The sequence below is a fragment of the Idiotropiscis lumnitzeri genome, chromosome 17 (genome assembly GCF_059441095.1).
Source record: "Idiotropiscis lumnitzeri isolate Australia: NSW breed Sydney's pygmy pipehorse chromosome 17, RoL_Ilum_1.0, whole genome shotgun sequence".
Classification (NCBI taxonomy): Eukaryota; Metazoa; Chordata; class Actinopteri; order Syngnathiformes; family Syngnathidae; genus Idiotropiscis; species Idiotropiscis lumnitzeri.
In genome coordinates this window covers 2,419,586-2,441,263 of record NC_142407.1, presented here as the reverse complement: position 1 = coordinate 2,441,263, position 21,678 = coordinate 2,419,586, and the positions used below count along the sequence as shown (strand labels likewise).

Below are 21,678 nucleotides of genomic sequence, written 5' to 3'. Positions count from 1 at the left end.
TGGACTACAACTTCAACAGTATGTCTCAAGTGTCACACAATGCTAACTATGTTGGTGGAAGTACAACAAACATGGTGACACGTATACGCCGACATCACTTCAATGTGAAAATGAATGTAATGTTCTAAGGTTCCTGCGCGGGCTTATTTCACCAATACTGCAATTCCTGATTTGTACAACAAGACGAGAGTCAAATTAGCAACGGCTTTGTCAGCAGCTACTGCTGCGCTATCTGACCGTTACGGCACTTTACATCACTGCCGAGTGGGACATTAAATGCAACGTTATTTAGACATGGCTGCTCGAAAGTCACACGACTGATGATTTAAATAGAAGTTTGAAAGAAGTTGCGGAGGATGGAAATTAGTGCGCCCAAATGCAACTATACCTGTTTTATGTATTTTAAAATATTTTGGAGTTGTACAATACACTTCAATACATCTTTATTTGTATACAAAGTAAAGTGGTTTAAAAAAGTTCTTTACGTGAGCAAGTGTTTATTATCTGTCGATAGTGAAAATACAGTCAAGCACCCAAGATGATACTACTGTATTTGGGTGAGTTTTGTGTTACAATGATTCAAATTTGAAAAACAATGTTTCAAATACACTATTAATAAAGGTAATTGTTTTTTTTAATGTATACTTGTTGGCAGAGTGGTACTACGCAGCAGTAGTATCGCGTCCAACTATTTTCAGGATCAGCAAACCAGAATTTCTGTATTGACAGAGGAATAACTACATACAACCTGTCTCGTCTGACAGTGTGGAAGAAGTGAAGACTTTATTATGAGGCTACAAAGGATGAAAGGGATGACACATCATAAGCATGCATGTAACAAAGTATTACATCATAAAGATATACGTAACAAAAGTCTTGCGAGCACATCTTTAACACCCCCACTTGCTCTCACATTGTTATTTTGACCACTCTAAACATTGGGAAAAAGCTTGTATTTGAACATACCTGTTAGTTCCCAAATATGAACTTGGCAAATGTATTCAACTTAACTTTTGTTGCTGGTTTTGTCAAAACATCTGCCACCATGTGGTCGGGTGGACAGTATTCCAAACCTACTTTCCCATCATTAACAGTTGACCTGTCAATATGGCCCAACAACTGTACTATGTACAAACATTCTTGCATTGTGGCAGCTAGAGCCATATACTCTGCCTCACATCTGGGTAATGCAATGGTAGGTTGTTTCTTAGTCTTCCATGAAACAACAGGACCATTTTTGTTCATGCTAATACAGTACCCTGTTGTGCTTCGTCTATCACTTGTGTCAGCTGCCCAATCAGCATCACTGTATGCTTGTAATCCAAGTTTGTCGTCACATTTAGTGAAGCAAAGTTCTTGCCAGTTGTACCCTTTATGTACCTTAAGACGTGTTTTACTGTAGACCATTGTTCTTCTGTTGGCGTAGCTATATATTGGGATAACTTAATCACAACAAAACTCAAATCAGGTCTTGTGCACGTAGTTAAATAAATAAAGGTACCCACAGCCTCTCTGTACTTCTTGACGTCACAGATCTCTTCTGTGTTCCCAGTATAGTCAAGTTTCTGTTCACATGGTGTCATTCTTGGTTTACAGTCGTGCATGTTGAATCTTTCCAGTAGTTCAAAATCAATACCTAGGTAGTGTTTCAGCTTTCCTAAGTCTTTCATCTTGCATTTTGCTGTCATCATTTCTTTCACATTCATTAACACTTTTTCATTGCTTGCGGCAATAATCAAGTCATGAACCCATATTATCAAGATCACTTTGTCATTATTGTTCACTTTTGTATAAACACAATGGTCGGCTGGGTTTTGCACAAATTGTTTTTTGTCCAAATATTCATGCTGCATTTTGTTCCAATTTCTTCTGGATTGTTTTAGTCCGTAATGTGACTTTTGTAACTTGCACACCAATTTCTGTCCAGTGCTTGATTTGACTTCATAGCCTTCTGGCTGTTCAATGTAAATTTCACAGTCAATTGGTGCATTGAAGTATGCTGTTTTGACATCCATCTGATGTAGAATCAGGTTATCTTGGACTGCTATTTGCATTAGCACTCTAATGCTAGTCATGTTTGCGGTGGGTGAAAATGTCTCATCATAATCTACACCCATCTTTTGACTATATCCCTTTGCAACATAACGTGCTTTGTAATTCTCACATCCTTCAGTATTGCTTTTCAGCGCATACACCCATCTACCCCCCCCCCCCCCCCCCCCCACTGCTTTCTTACCTCAAGGTAAGTTAGTCAGGGTAAACGTGTTGTCTTTTAGCGACTGCATCTCATCAGCCATTGCATCACGCCATTGTTTTGCATTGGATGAGGTTATGGCTTCGCTGTATGTTACAGGTATGTTACACATTAACCGGTAACAGTAGTCAACACTGGTGAAAATCTGATCAAATTCTTCACCACTTACATATTCATACCAATATTTTGGTTTCTTTCTCTCTCTGGAAGGATATCGTCTTTGTTGAGTTTCATCAGTCTGTGTTTGGTCACTCACTTCAGGTGCCATTTCTTTTTGTTCTGTTTCATCGTTTTGTGACTGGCTGTTCACATCAGGTGTCATTTTGGGTTCATGACCCTGAGTGACATTTGGGCTCACACTTATGGTTGGTCCCGATTGGTTTGCCCTTGGTTTGTTCTGTACCAGATCGTCATCATCACTAGTGAAAGTTTGTGTTTCTTGCTCTGCTACAGCTTTTGCTAGAAACTTCACTAGTCTGTGTTTTTGCACTTTTTCACTGTCTGGATAGAACACCGAATAGGCAGGGCTATTTTTGTCATACCCAACAAATATTCCCTCCTCACACTTGGAGTTTAGTTTCTTTCTGTTCTGTATATAAGCAAAACATTTAGAACCAAACTTTTGCATCCTGGAGAGGTTAGGTCGTTTCCCCGTTAGCATTTGATAAGATGTTTGTTTTATTCTATTGTTGAAACATCTGTTTCTCACAATAGCTGCTGTCTGGACTGCATAGGTCCATAACATCTTATGCAATCCACTCTCGATTAGCATGCATCTCGCCATGTCAAATAATATGCGCCAATTACGTTCAGCTGTGCCATTTTGGTGTGGCGAATATGGTGCCGATGTTTCATACTTGATGCTATTTTTAGTCAGCAAATTTTGATAGTTTTTACTTCGAAACTCTGTCCCATTGTCAGATCTGATGCATTTTACTTTACCGTATGGAGCTGAATCTGCCAATAATTTCTCAGTTGCTAGTACTGTGTCATTCTTGTGTTTCATGAAATACACAAATATCGCACCGGAATAATTTTCAGTAAATGACAATGCAAAGCGATGTCCGTCAATTGATTCAGGATCAATTGCTCCGGCTATGTCTGTGTGGATCATGTCGAGTACATTTTTAGCTCTGGCATCAGGTTCTCTATTTCTAGTTTGGATAAACCTTCCCTGAGTGCACACATCACATTGTAATGTTGCTTTGTCAATTTTACCCTTACTCACCATGCCATCAGCAACCTCTTGCAACCTTTGAATATCATCATAATTGCAGTGACCCATGATCACATGCCATGTCTGCATGTCACAACACCTTTTGCATTGGTCATCATTTTCTCCATTCACAGTGTTTAAATAATACATCCTGTCGTATTTGTGAATATTGAATTGTGTCCCATCCTTGTGTCGTAAAAATTATGCCCTTTCTTGAAGATGACTGTCGCACCACTGGATGTAGCAGCCTGTACAGAAAAGATGTCTTGCGGAAAAGACGAAACGAATAATGCCTGTCTCAGTGTCACTTTGTGTCGTTCTCAGTTGTTGTCCATCAGGCAGACCTCCGCGTCTCCCCTGTGTTCTGCTACTCCTTTGCATCATGTGCCATCAGCCAATTCCACGCAGTGTGTCTCGGCTTGAAAACTGTCATTGAACGCTTTGAACTTCCCCAGATCGGTTATGATGTGTGAAGTGGCACCCGTGTCAACCATCAGACCTGTTTTGTTGATGTTGCGCACCGGCTGGATATCTGTGTCGATGTCATTCAGGTGGAATGCGTAATCCTTGTCACCGGTAACTTTTCGTGCGTTATCCGACCGTCGTTTACGCCTGCAGTTTGAGTCGCGGTGCGTGGCGCTCTTGCACAAACTGCACCACTGCTTACGTTGACATTCTTTAGCTTTATGTACTTTACGGCCACATTTAAAACACTCAATTTCGGCACTTTCTGTTTTCGTACTTGGTCGTCCTCTTGCTTTAATGACATTGTCCTCTGATTCTTGTCTTTTTAGATTTTTGTTGTCTTCGTAGTCCCGTAGTCTCATCTTGAAGTCAGCAAAAGTCATTGCTTCTTCAATTTGAGTTATGTGGACGTTGAATGATTCAAAAGATTCAGGCAGCCCATTTAATACCATTGCGATGAGCAATTCGTCATACAATATCTGACCAACTTTTCGAAGTGCTGCGATGACGACGGCTTCTGCCCGTATAATGTATTCAGTGACACTCTCACTGTTAGATTTTCTGAGCGTGGTCAACGCTTTGTAGAGGCTAAGAATGCGCGGCTTGCCAGTACCCGCATAATGCTTCCACAATATTTGCCGTGCCTTTCGTCCATCATCTGCTGCATCATGCATTACCAGTGATAAACTGTTGTCATCCAGAAATTATATCAGCTCTGCATATGCTTCGGCATTTTTCGCTTCAAAGACGGCCCTTTTATTATCTTCATCATCCGTCTCATTTTCAGCAGGGTTGTACAGAACCGCGTCTTTGAGCCCTTGTAGTTTTAAATGACAGAAAAACTTTCTCTCCCACAGTTCATAGTTTTTCTCATCCCCGTCAAAAACGAGCCTACTCCAGCGGCTACTCGTTTCAGTCGGCCGCCGGTTCATTGCGTTAGCCATTGGCTTACTCGCAGTTTTGCTCACCAGACTCGCAGTACGTTGCGGCTCCTTTCTGGTGGTAGAGTCCAGAAATTCCTGATTTTGTCCTGGCTTCAGTCGGATCCTGGGACCATAACCTGTTGGCAGAGTGGTACTACGCAGCAGTAGTATCGCGTCCAACTATTTTCAGGATCAGCAAACCAGAATTTCTGTATTGACAGAGGAATAACTACACACAACCTGTCTCGTCTGACAGTGTGGAAGAAGTGAAGACTTTATTATGAGGCTACAAAGGATGAAAGGGACGACACATCATAAGCATGCATGTAACAAAGTATTACATCATAAACATATACGTAACAAAGTAAGGACTTTGAGAGCACATCTTTAACAATACTCGACTGATAAAGATGCATTACAGAAAAGTATATTTAATTTTATAGATAAAATAAATAAATAGAAAAAATATTTTAATATTTTTTTACATACCATATATAGCCTATATCTTTAACCCAATTGTTTAAGTTTCAGGTACTGTTTTTGTTTAATAAGTTAATGGTGCTGAATATATACTTCACAAGATAAGTATAGTCTAACTTTTATTTTCTAAGGAGCTGTTTTTTGTCAAATTTGCTGAAATTTGTTGCTTAGAATGCACCACAGAATATGGGTCATTTCTCAGATAATTTATTTTGTATTTGTACAATATTCTTATTTGTTTTCATGGTTCAGTTTTTTTTTTAATGTTGCTAAGCAGAAAATGAGTCAGGTATTGACTTTATGTATATCGACGGACGGACGATGATGGAAGGGTGCCCCAGTCGCGGACAGTGAACGGAGGATGGACCGCCAAAATTGGGTAAATTGCCCATCTCTGATGTTTTATTTTAAAATTCACTGTACTTTGATGTATGGCTACGAGGGCTGCACATTATATAAAAAAATATCAATACCTCCAAAAGATATATCCAATAATAATAATAATTTCTTATTGAATTTGGTATGCTTTCATTTGAATTTGAGCTGTCAGACGCAAATTTAAATGTCTATCAGCATTCAAAAAAAATTATCCATGGCAAGAAAACATTGAGGTTGCTCAATTTGCTACATGAAAAAAAAATCATTAGATCATAAAGCTGTAATTTTTTAGGGACATGTTAAATATTGTGATAATATATATCACTATATTCCACACTATTAACGCATCTCACATGCTTTTAAATATCGTGGAGCTCCGATGGCAATATTTCCGCAGTACACATAGTCATCCTGTACAAAAAAAAAACGTGCAACCAAATCATGTGCTGGGGTGACAAGCCGAGAAAGTTGGAAACAGTGGAAAAGTTGATGTTAGAGCCCTGCTCTTACCTCTTCCTCTAGTTTGACCACTTTGGCTTGGGCATTGTTAAGGGCCTGGTCTCTGATTTCAATGTGTTTCCTTTGGTCTTCTATGGTGGAGTGCAGCACATTCAGCTCCATCTCTAGTTTGTCCTTCTCACACATAGTCACTTTGTCTAAGAATAAAACAAAAAACACACAAATTCTACATGGTTCCCGCTGCCATACAGCTTTACATGTGTATATAAGTGTGAATAGATTTATATTTGGAGTCTGAGTATATTAGAAAAATTGTGAATGTGTGCGTGTGCGCGTGTGTTTATGTGAATTTCTTCTCACTGTGTGCAAGCAGTTGAGATATGGTCGTAAGATTGTTTTTCGATCCATCAGACTCTTGAGCAGTAAACTGCATATTGGCTGTCTCCATGCGGTCTATTAGATAAAAATACACAGCATTAAACATTTAACCTCTGATGCAGCAAATTAAATACAACATAGAATAGGACAGTGTGATTTATAGTATTGTGGTTACAAAGAAAAAAAATCTATTAATTATGATGGAACCTCATAAAGTGATGGTTCAATGCATTTGTATTGTATATATATATATATATATATATATATATATATATTAGTGCTGTCAAGTGATTAATTTTTTAACTAATTAATCACAAAAAAATTCCATGATTAATCATGATTAATCACATTTTTTGCGAAGCTTATAACAGATATTGTCATGATTTGTATTTGTTATTTTTGGTTAAGTATTTGGTTTCATGTTTTGGCCTTGTTCATGTGTCTTGTCTCGTCTTGTCTATTGTGTCCACCTGTGCTCGTTTACCCAAGCCCTAGTGTTAACCAATCCGGTCCTTCCAACCCTCCATGTCTTATCCAGGTGCTCCTCGTTGTCTCGTCAATTTGTGTGTATTTAGTTCCCTGGTTTCTTTCAGTTCTTGTTGGTTCATTGTCATTTTCACTGTCGCTTGTCCCTGTCGCTTGTCCCTGTTGCCTGTCCCTGTTGCCTGTCCCTGTTGCCTGTTCCTGTCGCCTGTTCCTGTCGCCTGTCCCGATCATTAGTTTCCTGTCGTTGTCTAGTTTTTCCAAGTTCCCTGTTTGCCTTAGTTTTCTGTTAATTAAATGCCCTTTAAGTTACCCCTGCCTTGCTTCCTTGCGTTTGGGTCCTCACCTTCCTCAACCCTGACAGAATGAACCAACCCGTACTGGACCCAGCAGGAAGCTCACGGCGACGAGTTCGCCGTCGCCGCTCAAGCTGGTACCCCCCTCAGCCTGCCGACCAACCCCGCCCCCTTCACGTAGGTTCCTTTTTTCGTTCTATGTCTGTTTTTCCCCCTTCGTTCCACGATCACGATAATGACTACCCACCTGTCGAACCTCCCCACCTTATCATCGATTCTGATTTTGAAGATGATTTTGAGCACCCTGCTATTTCACCCCCTCACGTTTTAGTTGACTCGGATCATGAGTATGATTTTGAATATATCTACAACCTTTTAGATGCCCAGCGCGACCCGGTTTCTGTTAGGTCCAGTCACTTTCCTCCCCCCGAACAATTTCTGTCCCCTTTTTCTTTTGACCCTTTTGAGACCACCTCCCACGTTACCTCGCGTCGTTCACCTCGCCCTAAATCACGAAAGTCACGTAAATCACGGCCACGTCGTTCACCTCGTCCACTGTCGGTTTCCGCACCTTGTCACGTCCCCCTTGCGTCTCATAGCTCACGTTCACCAGCCCCTGTAGTCCCGGTCCCTTGTGTCCTTCGCGTCTCCCGTTCCCCTGAATCCCTATGGCGGCAGGCTGATAGGGATCAGGTCCCCGACCCGGCTCCTCACGAGCTGCAGCCTCCCGTCCCGGCTCCTCGCCAGCTGCAGCCTCCCGTCCCGGCTCCTCGCCAGCTGCAGCCTCCCGTCCCGGCTCCTCGCCAGCTGCAGCCTCCCGTCCCGGCTCCTCGCCAGCTGCAGCGTCCCGTCCCGGCTCCTCGCCAGCTGCAGCCTCCCGTCCCGGCTCCTCGCCAGCTGGAGCCTCCCGTCCCGGCTCCTCGCCAGCTGCAGCGTCCCGTCCCGGCTCCTCGCCAGCTGCAGCGTCCCGTCCCGGCTCCTCGCCAGCTGCAGCGTCCCGTCCCGGCTCCTCGCCAGCTGCAGCAACCCACGCAGCCTCCAGAGTCCCACTCGGGCTCACCGCCAGCTGCTGAGCCTCGTCCCGGCTCCTCGACAGCTGATGAGCCCCGTCCCGGCTCCCCGCCAGCTGCTGAGCCCCGTTCCGGCTCCCCGCCAGCGGATGAGCCCCGTTCCGACTCCCCGCCAGCGGATGAGTCCCGTTCCGGCTCCCCGCCAGCTGATAAGCCCCGTCCCGGTTCCCCCCGAGCTGCTGGGGCCCGTTCTGACCTCCCGAGAGCTGCTGACCCCCGTTCCGGCGCCTCGCCAGCGCTTCAAGTCCCTGTTCCAGCGGAGCATGTCCTGCGTCCGCCACAAGTCCCTGTTCCGGCGGAGCACGTCCTGCGTCCGCCACAAGTCCCTGTTCCGGCGGAGTACATCCTGCGTCGGCCACAAGTCCCTGTTCCGGCGGAGCACGCCCTGCGTCCGCCACCAGTCCCTGTTCCGGAGGAGCACGCCACGCGTCCGCCACAAGTCCCTGTTCTGGCGGAGCACGTTCTGCGTCCGCCACAAGTCCCTGTTCTGGCGGAGCACGTCCTGCGTCCGCCACAAGTCCCTATTCCGGCGGAGCACGTTCTGCGTCCGCCACCAGTCCCTGTTCCGGCGGAGCACGTGCTGCGTCCGCCACAAGTCCCTGTTCCGGCGGAGCACGCCCTGCGTCCGCCACAAGTCCCTGTTCCGGCGGAGCACGTCCTGCGTCCGCCACAAGTCCCTGTTCCGGCGGAGCACGCCCTGCGTCCGCCACCAGTCCCTGTTCCGGCGGAGCACGCCCTGCGTCCGCCACCAGTCCCTGTTCCGGCGGAGCACGCCACGCGTCCGCCACAAGTCCCTGTTCCGGCAGAGCACGTTCTGGGTCCGCCACCAGTCCCTGTCCCCGCTGCGCCTGGCCCGCCGCCGCTCCAAGTCCCGGCCTCTGGTGCGCCCGGCCCGCCGCCGCTCCAAATCCCTGCCTCTGCGGTGCTCGACGATCCGCCGTCGCCCCAAGCTCCTTTTTCGGCGGGACTCGACGATCCGCCGGCGCTCCAGTTTCCTGCCTGGGCGGTGGACGACGACCCGCCGTCGCTTCTCGTCTCTGCCACAGCGGCTCCCGACGAAGCGCCGCCGCTCCCGGTGCCTGTCTCGGCGGGGTTCGATGACCGGCCACCGCTCCACGTTCCTGTCTCGGCGGGGTTCGACGACCGGCCGCCGCTCCACGTTCCTGTCTCGGCGGGGTTCGACGACCAGCCGCCGCTCCACGTTCCTGTCTTGGCGGGGTTCGACGACCAGCCGCCGCTCCACGTTCCTGTCTCGGCGGGGTTCGACGACCAGCCGCCGCTCCACGTTCCTGTCTCGGCGGGGTTCGACGACCAGCCGCCGCTTCACGTTCCTGTCTCGGCGGGGTTCGACGACCAGCCGCCGTTCCACGTTCCTGTCTCGGCGGGGTTCGACGACCAGCCGCCGCTCCACGTTCCAGTCTCGGCGGGGTTCGACGACCAGCCGCCGCTCCACGTTCCAGTCTCGGCGGCGTTCGACGACCAGCCGCCGTTCCACGTTCCTGTCTCGGCGGGGTTCGACAACCAGCCGCCGCTCCACGTTCCAGTCTCGGCGGGGTTCGACGACCAGCCGCCGCTCCACGTTCCTGTCTCGGCGGGGCTCGACGACCGGCCGCCGCTCCAAGTGCCTGACTCGACGATGGCCGACGACCCACCGCCGCGTCTCGTTCCTGCTCCGGCAGCGTCCGGCGATCCACCGTGTCTCGTCGCCGTCTCGGCGGCGTCCCACGTCCCTGTCTCGGCGACGCTCGACAACCAGCCGCCGCTCCAAGTTCCTGCCTCGGCTGCACCCGCCTCGCCACTGCTCCAAGCTCCTGCCTCGGCTGCGCCCCGCGACCCGCCAGCGCTTCTCGTCTCTGCCTCGGCGCCGCCCGACGACCCGCCGCCGCGTCTCGTCTCTGCCTCGGCGCCACCCGACCCGCAGCCGCCTTTCGTCTTGCCCTCGGCGCGACACTCCATGCGGCTGCAATGTCCTCCCGGACGCCCGCCTGAATGGCCACGGCTAGACTCCCTGGTCTGGCCTCCCGGACGCCCGCCTGAAGGGCCACGGCTAGACTCGCTGGTCTGGCCTCCCGGACGCCCGCCTGACCAGCCTTGATTGCGGACTGTGGTCCCGCCTCCTGGCCCCCTTCCGCCCACCCTGATTTTGGACAATTTTCTTTTGTTTGTGTTTGGGACGTCTGGGATCCCGTCCCTTAAGGGGGGGGGGGGGGGGGGTACTGTCATGATTTGTATTTGTTATTTTTGGTTTAGTATTTGGTTTCATGTTTTGGCCTTGTTCATGTGTCTTGTCTCGTCTTGTCTATTGTGTCCACCTGTGCTCGTTTACCCAAGCCCTAGTGTTAACCAATCCGGTCCTTCCAACCCTCCATGTCTTGTCCAGGTGCTCCTCGTTGTCTCGTCAATTTGTGTGTATTTAGTTCCCTGGTTGCTTTCAGTTCTTGTTGGTTCATTGTCATTTTCACTGTCGCTTGTCCCTGTCGCTTGTCCCTGTTGCCTGTCCCTGTTGCCTGTTCCTGTTGCCTGTTCCTGTCGCCTGTCCCGATCATTAGTTTCCTGTCGTTGTCTAGTTTTTCCAAGTTCCCTGTTTGCCTTAGTTTTCTGTTAATTAAATGCCCTTTAAGTTACCCCTGCCTTGCTTCCTTGCGTTTGGGTCCTCACCTTCCTGACAGATATTTGCTTGAATAATATCTTGGAATTGATGCAAAATCAACAAATATGAAGTATATTTAATTCAAAGACTGTTCTAATAGCTTACTTGGGTTCTTGAATAAGATCGAAATGGAGACATCTTTGCAGACATTTATTTTCGAAACATTTCTCAAAACTGCTCACAAGCGCCACACTCCAGCAGTGTTGGTTTGCAAGGCCCAGTGGTATCTTAAACACAGTGTTTTATTCTGAGATGTGTTAAAGACAGCTAATATGGCACAATATTTGCAAAGTATGCTAATTAAGTAAATCAAACTGAGTTAACTGAGTTAAAATATTTAACTGAGTAAATATTTTTTAGATTAATCACCTGAGTTAATGCTTTTATTTTGACAGCCCTAATATATATATATATATATATATATATACATATACATATATATATATATATATATATATACACACATATATATATATATACACACATATATATACAAACTAGGTGTGCAACAATACACAAAATTCACGGTTTGGTTCGATACATTAATTCAGGTGTGCCCACTCTTTTTCAGCATGCGAGCTACTTGAAAAAATAACCAAGTCCAAGTGATCTACCTACTTTATTTATATATTTATTTGAAAATAAAATTAGAATTATTTCAACTTGCGTTGAATGGAATGAGTCAACCATAGATACCGGACAAGAGCTACTGATAGCGAGCCTCCCTCTCGTCCATTGACAGCCTGCTGACCTACCGTGTCTCCACCAGGTACAGCAGCTGCACTGAGGCAGACAGAGTGAGGCTCCAGAGGACGGTAAAAACAGCTCAGAGGATTATTGGCTGCCCTCTCCCCTCCCTGTCGGACGTCTACACCACCCAGTGCCTCAGCAGAGCTCTCAATATCATCGAAGAAGATACTCAACCGAACTCACACCTGTTTGACCCGTTGCCCTTCATTATTTATTTTATTAAATTATTGCTGTTTTGCACTGGAGAGGGGAGCTCTCTAATCTTGTTGCACACTGTACAATGACAATAAAGGGATTTCTGATTTCTGAAATGTATATATATATATATATATATATATATATATATATATATATATATAGCATAGGAGGTTTTGGCCCAAGGATTTGTGTCAGCCGGAGGGTGGAGTGGAAAAGAGAAGAACTCACCTGGAATAGCCCATGGGTCAGGGGTGCTCTGACCATCATCATCTTCTTTTATTTATATATACATATATATATATATATATATATATATATATATGACATGTATGTGTGTGGGGGTGTGCGTGTGTGTGTGCGTGTGTGAGAGCAGTTACCGCTGTGAGGTCCAAATTGTTTTTGTAGAAATTGTGAATGAAATGGTGTGTTCTAATCATAGAGGAATCACACTCCTGAGCCTCCCTGGTAAGGTATTTACAGGGATGCTGGAGAGGAGGGTCCATTGGGAGTTCGAATCTCACATTCATGAGGAGCAGTGCGGTTTTTGTTCTTGCCATGGAACAGTGGAACGGCTTTATACTCTCCATAGTGTCTTTGAGGGTGCATCGGAGTTCGCCCAACCAGCCCAGATCTGTTTTGCGGACTTGGAGAGGACGTTTGATCGTGTCGCTCCGGGAGTACTGCGGGGTGTGCTTCGGGAGTACGGGGTACCAAGCCCACTATTACGGGCTATTCAGTCCCTGTACCACCGATGTTAGAGTTTTCTAGGCGCAGCCGAGACAATAAGGGGGTGTGGTGCCCTCAGTATTGCATCGCTGTTTATTGCAGATGATGTGGTACTGTTGGTTTCTTCAAGCCATGATCTCCAACTCTCACAGTCCGGAAAAGGGTTGAGTGCCCTCTCCGGGTCGGGTACCAGATCCTTCCCCAAGTGGAGGAGTTCAATTACCTTGGGGTCTTGTTCACGAGTGGGGGTAGGATGGAGCGTGAGATCGACAGGCGGATCGGTGCAGTATTTTATGTATTTAATGCTTTATGCTTTCTCATACAAAATTATTTGTTTAGTTAAAATTTGTTTGACAATGCCCCACTGAAAATGTTTCTAGACAATATAATACAGTTTACTGCTCTGCATGGTGTTTTAAAGATAAAGATAAAGATAAAGATGTCCTTTATTAGTCCCACAATGGGGAAATTTGAAGTGTTACAGCAGCAAAGATATAGATCACACAGAGTCGGCGGCGTAATGTAGCCGTTAATGTATAACATTAGCAGCAGACATTCATAAAAAGCATGCAAATATACACAGTATAAACGTATCTAAGTGTAAGGAAACACTCCTAGACATAACATTTGATTATTCTAAAAGGAAACCAATTGGCTGCTTGTTGAATGAAATGAGATCGTAAACATATATTGTACCCAAATACCAGAGCTGGGCACTTGACCCTTTTTTTCAGTCCCCCGCCCTCCAGATGCGACCGAGGTACCGTTTCAGCCTCGACCCTCCAGCCTTATTCTTAAAATTGTCGGCCTACTTTGAAGGTAAACTTCAAATGGGAGTGGCACAGCTTGCAGCCTCACCTAGGAAAATTCACTTTTTGGTTGATTGCAAAGTGATTGTGAATTGTGACTCAGTGTGAAGTGAGTTGAGTTTACCAATTTATCAAGGCACCACTGTAAATTGTCACAACAGTTACTGGACATTCCTGTCTTACCTCTAAGATCCCTGTTAAAGTCATGTAGACGCCGGACTTCCAATTCTAGCTTGTTCCTCATTGTTTTCTCCAGAGTCTCCCTCTTGGCAGAGGAATTAGCGAGGGTTTCATAGGCCTCTGAAACCAGCTGAATCTCGGTTTCCAACTGCCGGAAGAAATAGGTAGAATGATATGGCTGTGGTGTGGATGATCAAGGCAGATTAACTCAAATATACTGTCGGTAAACCGGAACTAAATAAAACCTCCAGAGTAAGGAGTCACTGGAAGAGATTGGGCTTTTAATGCCCACATACAAAAGAGGCCCAGGTTAGATAATATATATATTATTAAATAATCTGAACTGCAATGGACACTACTACATTTTAAAAAAAAGTCTGATTCATGTGGCATATGAGCAAAGAAAATTGGAATTAAGCTGTGTGAACGTAGCCAACGTCCTCCGTCCACCAGTGAAAACGGCTGTCTTTGACAGAAAAAGAAGAAATGTCATGAAGAAAAAATAATGATGTCATGTCGAATACTGTTAACGCAGTGTGCTAAGATATAAAAATTCAATTAAAACTACATTACATTACAATACAAAAAACTACACTAAACTAAAAATACAAACTACAAGAGGAGGCTGGAGTCCCACCTTGCCAGCAACAGACCACGGGAGGTGTGGCAGGGTCTACGGAGCATCACCAACTTCCGAGGCAGCAGCACGACCTCTGTAGTGCATCGCTGGCAGAGGAGCTTAACTGCTTGTTCGCTCGCTTTGACTCGCCCCAACCGTCACACCCCCGCGCTTCATGCCTCAACCCCCCCCCACTCACCGTAGAGGAACACGATGTGAGGCGAGCGCTCCTGGCTTTTAAACCCAGGAAAGCTACTGGACCCGACGGAATACCAGGCAAGGTCCTCAGAGCATGTGCCCACCAACTGTCAAATGTTTTCTGCAGGGTCTTCAACCACTCCCTGGCTCAAGCAGCCATCCCCTCCTGCTTGAAAACCTCCACCATTATTCCTGTCCCCAAAAAGTCACCCGCAGTCCTCCTGAATGACTACCGTCCTGTTGCTCTCACGCCAGTCATCATGAAGTGCTTCTAGAGGCTGGTTCTCTAGCACATTAGGGACTGCCTTCCTCCCACTCTGGACCCCTACCAGTTTGCATACCGGGCTAACAGATGCACTGAGGACGCCATCAACACTGCTCTGCATGTTGTGCTGGGCCACCTGGAACGACAGCAGAGCTATGCCAGGATGCTCTTTGTGGACTACAGCTCGGCATTCAACACAATCATCCCGGACATCCTCGTTGCCAAACTGGACATTCTCGGCCTCCCTGCCCTCACACGCATCTGGATTAAGGACTTTCTGACCAACAGACCCCAGACTGTGTTGCTCGGCCCCTACACGTCCTCCACCCGTACGCTGAGCACCGGTTCCCCCCAAGGATGCGTGCTGAGCCCTCTCCTATACGCCCTCTACACCTACGACTGCAGCCCGGCCCACGGTAACAACACCATCGTCAAGTTTGCTGACGACACGACAGTGGTCGGTCTGATCTCGGAAGGTGACGAGACAGCCTACAGAGAGGAAGTCCAGAGACTGACGGCTTGGTGCGAGGACAACTGACTGCAACTCAACATTGCAAAAACAAAGGAGATCGTCATCGACTTCAGGAGGAACAAGACGGTGCCGGCCCCCCTCTGCATTGAAGGCGTGTGTGTGGAGAGGGTTCACACGTTCAAGTTTCTGGGAGTACAGATCTCCGATGACCTTTCTTGGACACACAACACCACAGCAGTGGTAAAGAAGGTCCACCAGCGTCTGCACCTCTTGAGAGTCCTCAGGAAATTCAACCTGGACAGGAAGCTGCTGATGGCCTTCTACCACCCGTCCATCGAGAGCCTGCTGACGTACTGTGTCTCCACCTGGTACAGCGGCTGCACTGAGGCGGACAGAGTGAGGCTCCAGAGGACGGTCAAAACAGCGCAAAGGATTATTGGCTGCCCTCTCCCCTCACTGTCGGACATCTACACCGCCCGGTGCCTCAGCAGGGCTCTCAATATCGTCAAAGACAATACCCACCCAAACTCACACCTGTTCGACCTAATGCCCTCTGGCAGGCGCTACAGGTGCATCAAATCAAGGACTAATAGACTGAGAAACAGTTTCTTTCCAAGAGCCATCTCCATTCTAAACTCTCACACACACACACACGACCACCCCTACCTTGCAGAACAGCAACGTGATGTGTTTTTATATATCCTATCCAGTATTATTTTCCATTGCACTAACTATATATTTATCTAATTTATATATCTATCTGAATTATTGTTGTTTTGCACAGGAGAGGGGAGCTCTCTAATCTCGTTGCACACTTGAGTACAATGACAATAAAGGGATTATGACAATGGATGGATGGATGGAATCCTGGTCATATGCGTTTGTGTTACCAGTAGTTGAATGTGCCATATTTAATACATTTATGTTGCAAGTTTTTTTTTCCAAAGAAACCGTGACTTAAAGTTAGTTGTCGCACAGTGACATCCAGGCCAATTCACTTTTTAACTTGCTTTGCTCATCTGAGCATTACTGGTAAATATATAGAAAAACATTTTGGACAAAAGGCCTCAATGATTTTTTTTCTAGACAAAAGGTTTGAGGTTATATTAAAAGTGCAGTGAACAGGTTTAGTGATGTATCTTACTACTTACGTATATAACTAACATCGGACATTTGGTGAATTTTGTGTGGCTGTTTATTCAGTCGGGCCATACTTGCTTTTATACTTCACCAAATCATCGGATCAGGCCCGCAAACAGGTTTAAACCGCCTCACAGGCTGTACGTTTGACACTCCTGCTCTCAACTGTAGTGTGAAATACAGACATTTACCCTACCAATGGGCATATTAATGGGCATTTTGTAGCATTACGGCAGAGTATTTATTGGAAATGTTAGACAGGAAACCGGTCGAGCTTAAACTTAAGAAGAAGTGTGAACCAAAAAGTGTTCATGTTTTCCATTCTGTATGAGTTTGCATATTCAAATTACTTTGCTGTGCTAGCCACCTGCACCCAGGTCAAGCCAACCGAACAAACTCCACTCTAAATAAGCATGAAAGGGGTGCAGATGTGGGCAGGATAAACAACAGCTGTGACCAGAATAAACATACCTTTGATACTGTTGTGTAAACCTGTATCGATTTCTGTATTGATCGTAATATAACCTGTGATTCTCAATAAAAGGTCCAGGGAATGTAGGAAGCTTCAGAGATCCGACCTGATCACTGGGGTTTCATCCTCCTGGCCAGACTCTTGCCACTTAGTATCCGTGTCTATTGTCTCTGAATTTCCTACTTGTCATGGCGAGGGTCACTCCACCACATTTGGTGTGATTCTCCCGTGACAGGATGTCTGTCACTAGTCACCACACTGTCATGGTTTTAATTCAAAACCAAAACTATCACCCAACATCAACCGAACAGCATACTAGCAAACAATGAAACAACCAAAACAAGGAACAAAGAAATACAACTAACAGAAAACGTACTGTATTTTCATGATCACAAGGGGCACTTTAAAGTCCCAAATATTCTACAACACAGACGAGGTGCCCTATAATGCGACATGCCTCGTGTATAGACTGAGTCCCATAGATCTGTACACGTAATATTCTGTCGAGAAACGTGCCTGTTTTCTCAAAGGGCTTTTCAGAGTGCATGTTAGCACACCCTGCTGGTTAGGGAGAAAGCTGGACAAAAGGGCAACTGTCTACGATGTCGTAGTCTGTCTTATCATTCATGTTATTGCAAACAAGAAAATATCACAGGTTTAGACAACAGAGACTCTGCAAAAAAAACAGCCCATAGCACACCACTCACATCTCTTTAACCAGCCATCTGATTGGGTGAGGCTGATTGGCTCCCAGAAGGCAATTGCAATACTCTTTTTGTGTTATTTTTCTTTGTGGGATGTGAATGTCATGAGAGATGCATGTTTTGTGTTAATTGTATTTCTTTGTTTCATAGTTTGCTTGTATGCTGTTCAGTGATAGTTTTGGTTTTGATTTAAAACTGTGACTCTCAGGAGTGAGGTGACGAGTGACATCCCTCCCCTGACATTGTTGATTTGGTATGTTTTCATGAGATCTCCAACATCATCAGCGGTACTGCCATTCATAAAGTCGCCCTTCTCCAAATGAGAGCTAGCAATCACGAGCTAGGATGCGCCTCATAGTGTGATGCGCCCAGTGTATGTGTTAAATACAAAAATAGCACCCGCAACAAACACTGCGCCCTTTGATATGGCGCGTCTTTTGGCCATGAAAATACGGTACCTCTCATGACATTCATATCCCAAAAAGATATAAAATCAGCATAAAACGTATCAAGTGCTGCACAGCATTCCGGGAGTCCATCAGCTTCAGCCAATCAGATGGCTGGTTAGTGATATGTTGTGAGTGGTGTGCTTTGGGCAGCGTGTTTTTTTTTTGTCTAGCTTCATTACATTCCTATCATGGCAAATCTAAGCATTTCACAATGGGTGGGGGTCACAGTCTGGGGTTTTACCAGACATTCATGTTTGTAGTATTTTTCAGCAGTCAGTCTTGTATTGCTTTATTCTGATCATTTTAATTACAGCTCAACCGCACACAATATGCTGCAGTATTCATTCAACCGTCAGTGTTTCTTGCTGCCTTGTGTCTCTTCTAATTCTTATTCATTCTTTCATGTATGTCAATTACATGGGTGCCACCTAGTGTTCAGACACCACAGGTTGTGTTGAAACTGATTAAATGAAAGACCTCCATTGTGACCAGCCCCAAACATGGTTCCCAACCTTCTAGCTAGTTGCTACACAAGAAGTTTAAATTTAAAAATGCAAAATGTAGAATAAATGCCAAGCTGCAGCCTGTGAGAGGAACGTTATTACGAACACGGAAGTGGACGATTACAACGGAACATTTGTTAATAACTACGTTAAACTGAACATTTTTATCCTAAAGTTGGCTTACCTTTACTAGCATCCCCGATGCATTTTAACCAAAGGTACAATCATTGTGGATTAACGCACTTTTAAACCCTTGTTGTGCAGAGTGAAAGTTACTGTCACTAATGATCTGGTCGCAGCTATTTCATCTTTATTTCTTCTTCATCTTCATCATGTTCTTCTTTTCTCTCACTTTATTAAACACTAATAAAACACTTTAACATTTAATTAACCGCTATATCGTCGTGTTGAGCGAGACATTTTTGTCGGCAGGCAGCAGCTCTGTTCACAGATTTTGAACACAGCTGTTTACTATCCGCTATCCAGCTCGACTGACTAAATGAATGGCACATTTGAATCACGTTATGAGTTTCCGAACAGAACATTGTTCAAAAGTGCCGTTTGTTTACTGTATTAATGTAGACTGGTAGATAAAACAAGGGTAGACACTGCAATGATGTGCAGAGAATCAGCTCACAGGATAAAGACACTCGTTCTCTCATTGGTCAATCTCGCGGCCGGGAATCAAACATATGTCTTATATGAGTGTGTACAAAGCCTCCAAGTTCATTCATATCGTCAAACCAATGGATTGTACTTTTTGTCTATTCCCAGGTATTTTTGGTTTCTTCTGTGCATTGGCCATCATGCCTTTTCATGGCAAGCTATTTGCATTTTTGTTATGCTTGTCTTTTGCAACCGTTTTTGGTTTATGTAATTTTCCTGGTTGTTTTTACCGGCATCATTTCATGAACTTTGTCGGTGTTATATTTTTGTTAATAAACATTTTGTTTGAAATTTTCCATCTGAGTCACCTGTTTTTGGAATCCCATTCAGTCTGGAATATACTTGATTGCATGTTCACATTCTGGCGGAGGAGAGCAGTTTTGGCGACTGTGCACAATGTAGCATCTTTTGTTGCCGCTTGAGTTCCTCTCTAAATGATGAGTTTGCAGTCCACAATGATTCCGGGACACACCCAGTTAAGACCCCGCTATGATGATCAGGTACTCTGTAACAATGAGACGACCACGACCCCCACAAGCAAGAGCGCTGCTACGCCCCTGTGTCCACTGCGCCCGAAGTGGAACCAATGCAGCTGTTCAGAAGACACCTGGGACCCAAGGACAGACAGCGGTGGATCAGAGATTGTGCATACTTTTAATTTGGCCAGCATGATCATTGGGTTTCCAGGTGCCCAGAGAGACCTCATCGCCAGCCCGGCTCAAGTAGCCCAAGTGAGACAGACACCACATCTTTCACCGACCACCAGTATCACGGTGAGCCCAATCCGAGCCTGACAGAGCGGGTGGGATTAGGGGCTCGCAAACCTGGCAGCAATCAAACTCCAGGGGGAAATTGTTGGACCTACTAAGGGTCTACCCGTCCCTGTGCTAGTAGACTCCGGGGCAGATGATTGTTACATTGATCAGGCTCTTGTTCAGGACCTAGGTTGTTCGGTCAAGACGTTAAATGGAAGCGCTTTATTACAGTGCCAGCTGTTATGAAATGTGCTTTATAAATAAAGTTGCATGTTCACGAAAAGATCAACATTCAAGCGATTAAGGGGAGATAAACTATTCCGAACAACAGAGGTGAGAAATATGTGTTTTGAGTTTTCTTCACCCTGGGAGCAGAGGACATCCCTTAGAGCAGACTGAAAATCAGAGCTCAGACAAGGTAAACATTTAGACGTCACATAAGGAAGTTTGTTTTGTTTCATGTTTTGTTTCATGTTTTGTTGTTATGTTTATCAGGGTAGGGAACGCCGGTTCCTGGAGAGCCATATTGCCTGTCTGCCTATCCATGGAACTGGAGTTCCCTACCCATCCTGTATACACAGTGATTCCTCACTATATTGCGCTTCAAAACGAAGATCGTCGTCATCACACCACACACACAACACCACAGCAGTGATAAAGAAGGTCCACCAGCATCTGCACTTCATGAGGGTCCTCAGGAAATTCAACCTGGACAAGAAGCTGCGGCTGGCCTTCTACCACTCGTCCTTTGAGAGCCTCCTGACCAACTGTGTCTCCACCTGGTACAGCAGCTGCACTGAGACAGACAGAGTGAGGCTCGAGAGGACAGTCAAAGCGCAGAGGATTATTGGCTGCCCTCTCCCCTCCCAGTCGGACATCGACCCCACCCGGTGTCTCAGCAGAGCTCTCAATATCCTTAAAGACAATACTCACCAGAGCTCACACCTGTTTGACCTGTTGCCCTCTGGGAGGCGCTACAGGTGCATCAAAACAAAGACAGACTGAAAAACAGTTTCTTCCCCAGAGCCATCTCTATGCTGAACTCTCACACACACCTACCCTTACCTTGCAGAACAGCAACATAATGTGTTTGTATTTATCCAATTTCGTATTTAAATTATTATTGTATTGCACTGGAGTGGGGAGCACTCTAATCTCGTACAATGACAATAGAGGGCATTCTGATTCAGATTCTATTTATTTTTCTTTTTTTTTTTTTTTTACAGTAGAATTGTGCTCAGTGTAGCCGCCCCCTGGATTTCAAATAAGGACGCAGAGAATTTCAAACGGGTGTCGATAATCTTTTATCTCTGAACAAGCATGTTCAGCATTCTGCACCATGAAAACTACAGAACAACAGAAAAACACAAACTCAATAGTATTTTCCCAAATAATTCACATATCAATCATGTATACACAACGCTCCTGTCAACTCAATACAAAGGAATAAAGAAATACAAATAAGTCAAATTACACCATTTCAATATGCCATCCAACTAATAATTTACATTTTTAATATATTTAACATTTCATACACTACCGTACCTCATTCTGGTCACCAAGGGAATTAGTTAACAGTTCCGACAGTCAGCTATCTTGCCTTAGCTTGGGATACACATCGAGATTCTGAGCTACAATGTAAAATAACGAAAAATCACACTGTCAATTATTTCCCATAACAATCTAATTAATGCACTATACCTAGTGTGTGTTAATATAG

General features: G+C 45.5%; 1 protein-coding gene across 9 annotated transcripts in view; it reads right to left on the bottom strand.

The window, feature by feature from the left end:
* amot (angiomotin) overlaps positions 1-21,678 on the bottom strand; it is a 172,578-nt gene that overhangs the window by 110,867 nt on the left and 40,033 nt on the right. For 8 of the 9 annotated variants that reach the window (XR_015839549.1, XR_015839550.1, XM_088278846.1 and 5 more), the window contains 3 exons: positions 13,719-13,863; positions 6,536-6,628; positions 6,227-6,372 (listed from right to left, as the gene is read on the bottom strand). Coding sequence is in view for 7 of the 9 variants with exons in the window: in XM_088278846.1 (XP_088134972.1) it covers positions 6,227-6,372; positions 6,536-6,628; positions 13,719-13,863 (384 nt within the window). In the remaining 2 variants the exon portion in view is untranslated. The remainder of the gene's footprint in view (positions 1-6,226; positions 6,373-6,535; positions 6,629-13,718; positions 13,864-21,678) is intronic. The other variant, XM_088278849.1, reaches the window with a different exon arrangement.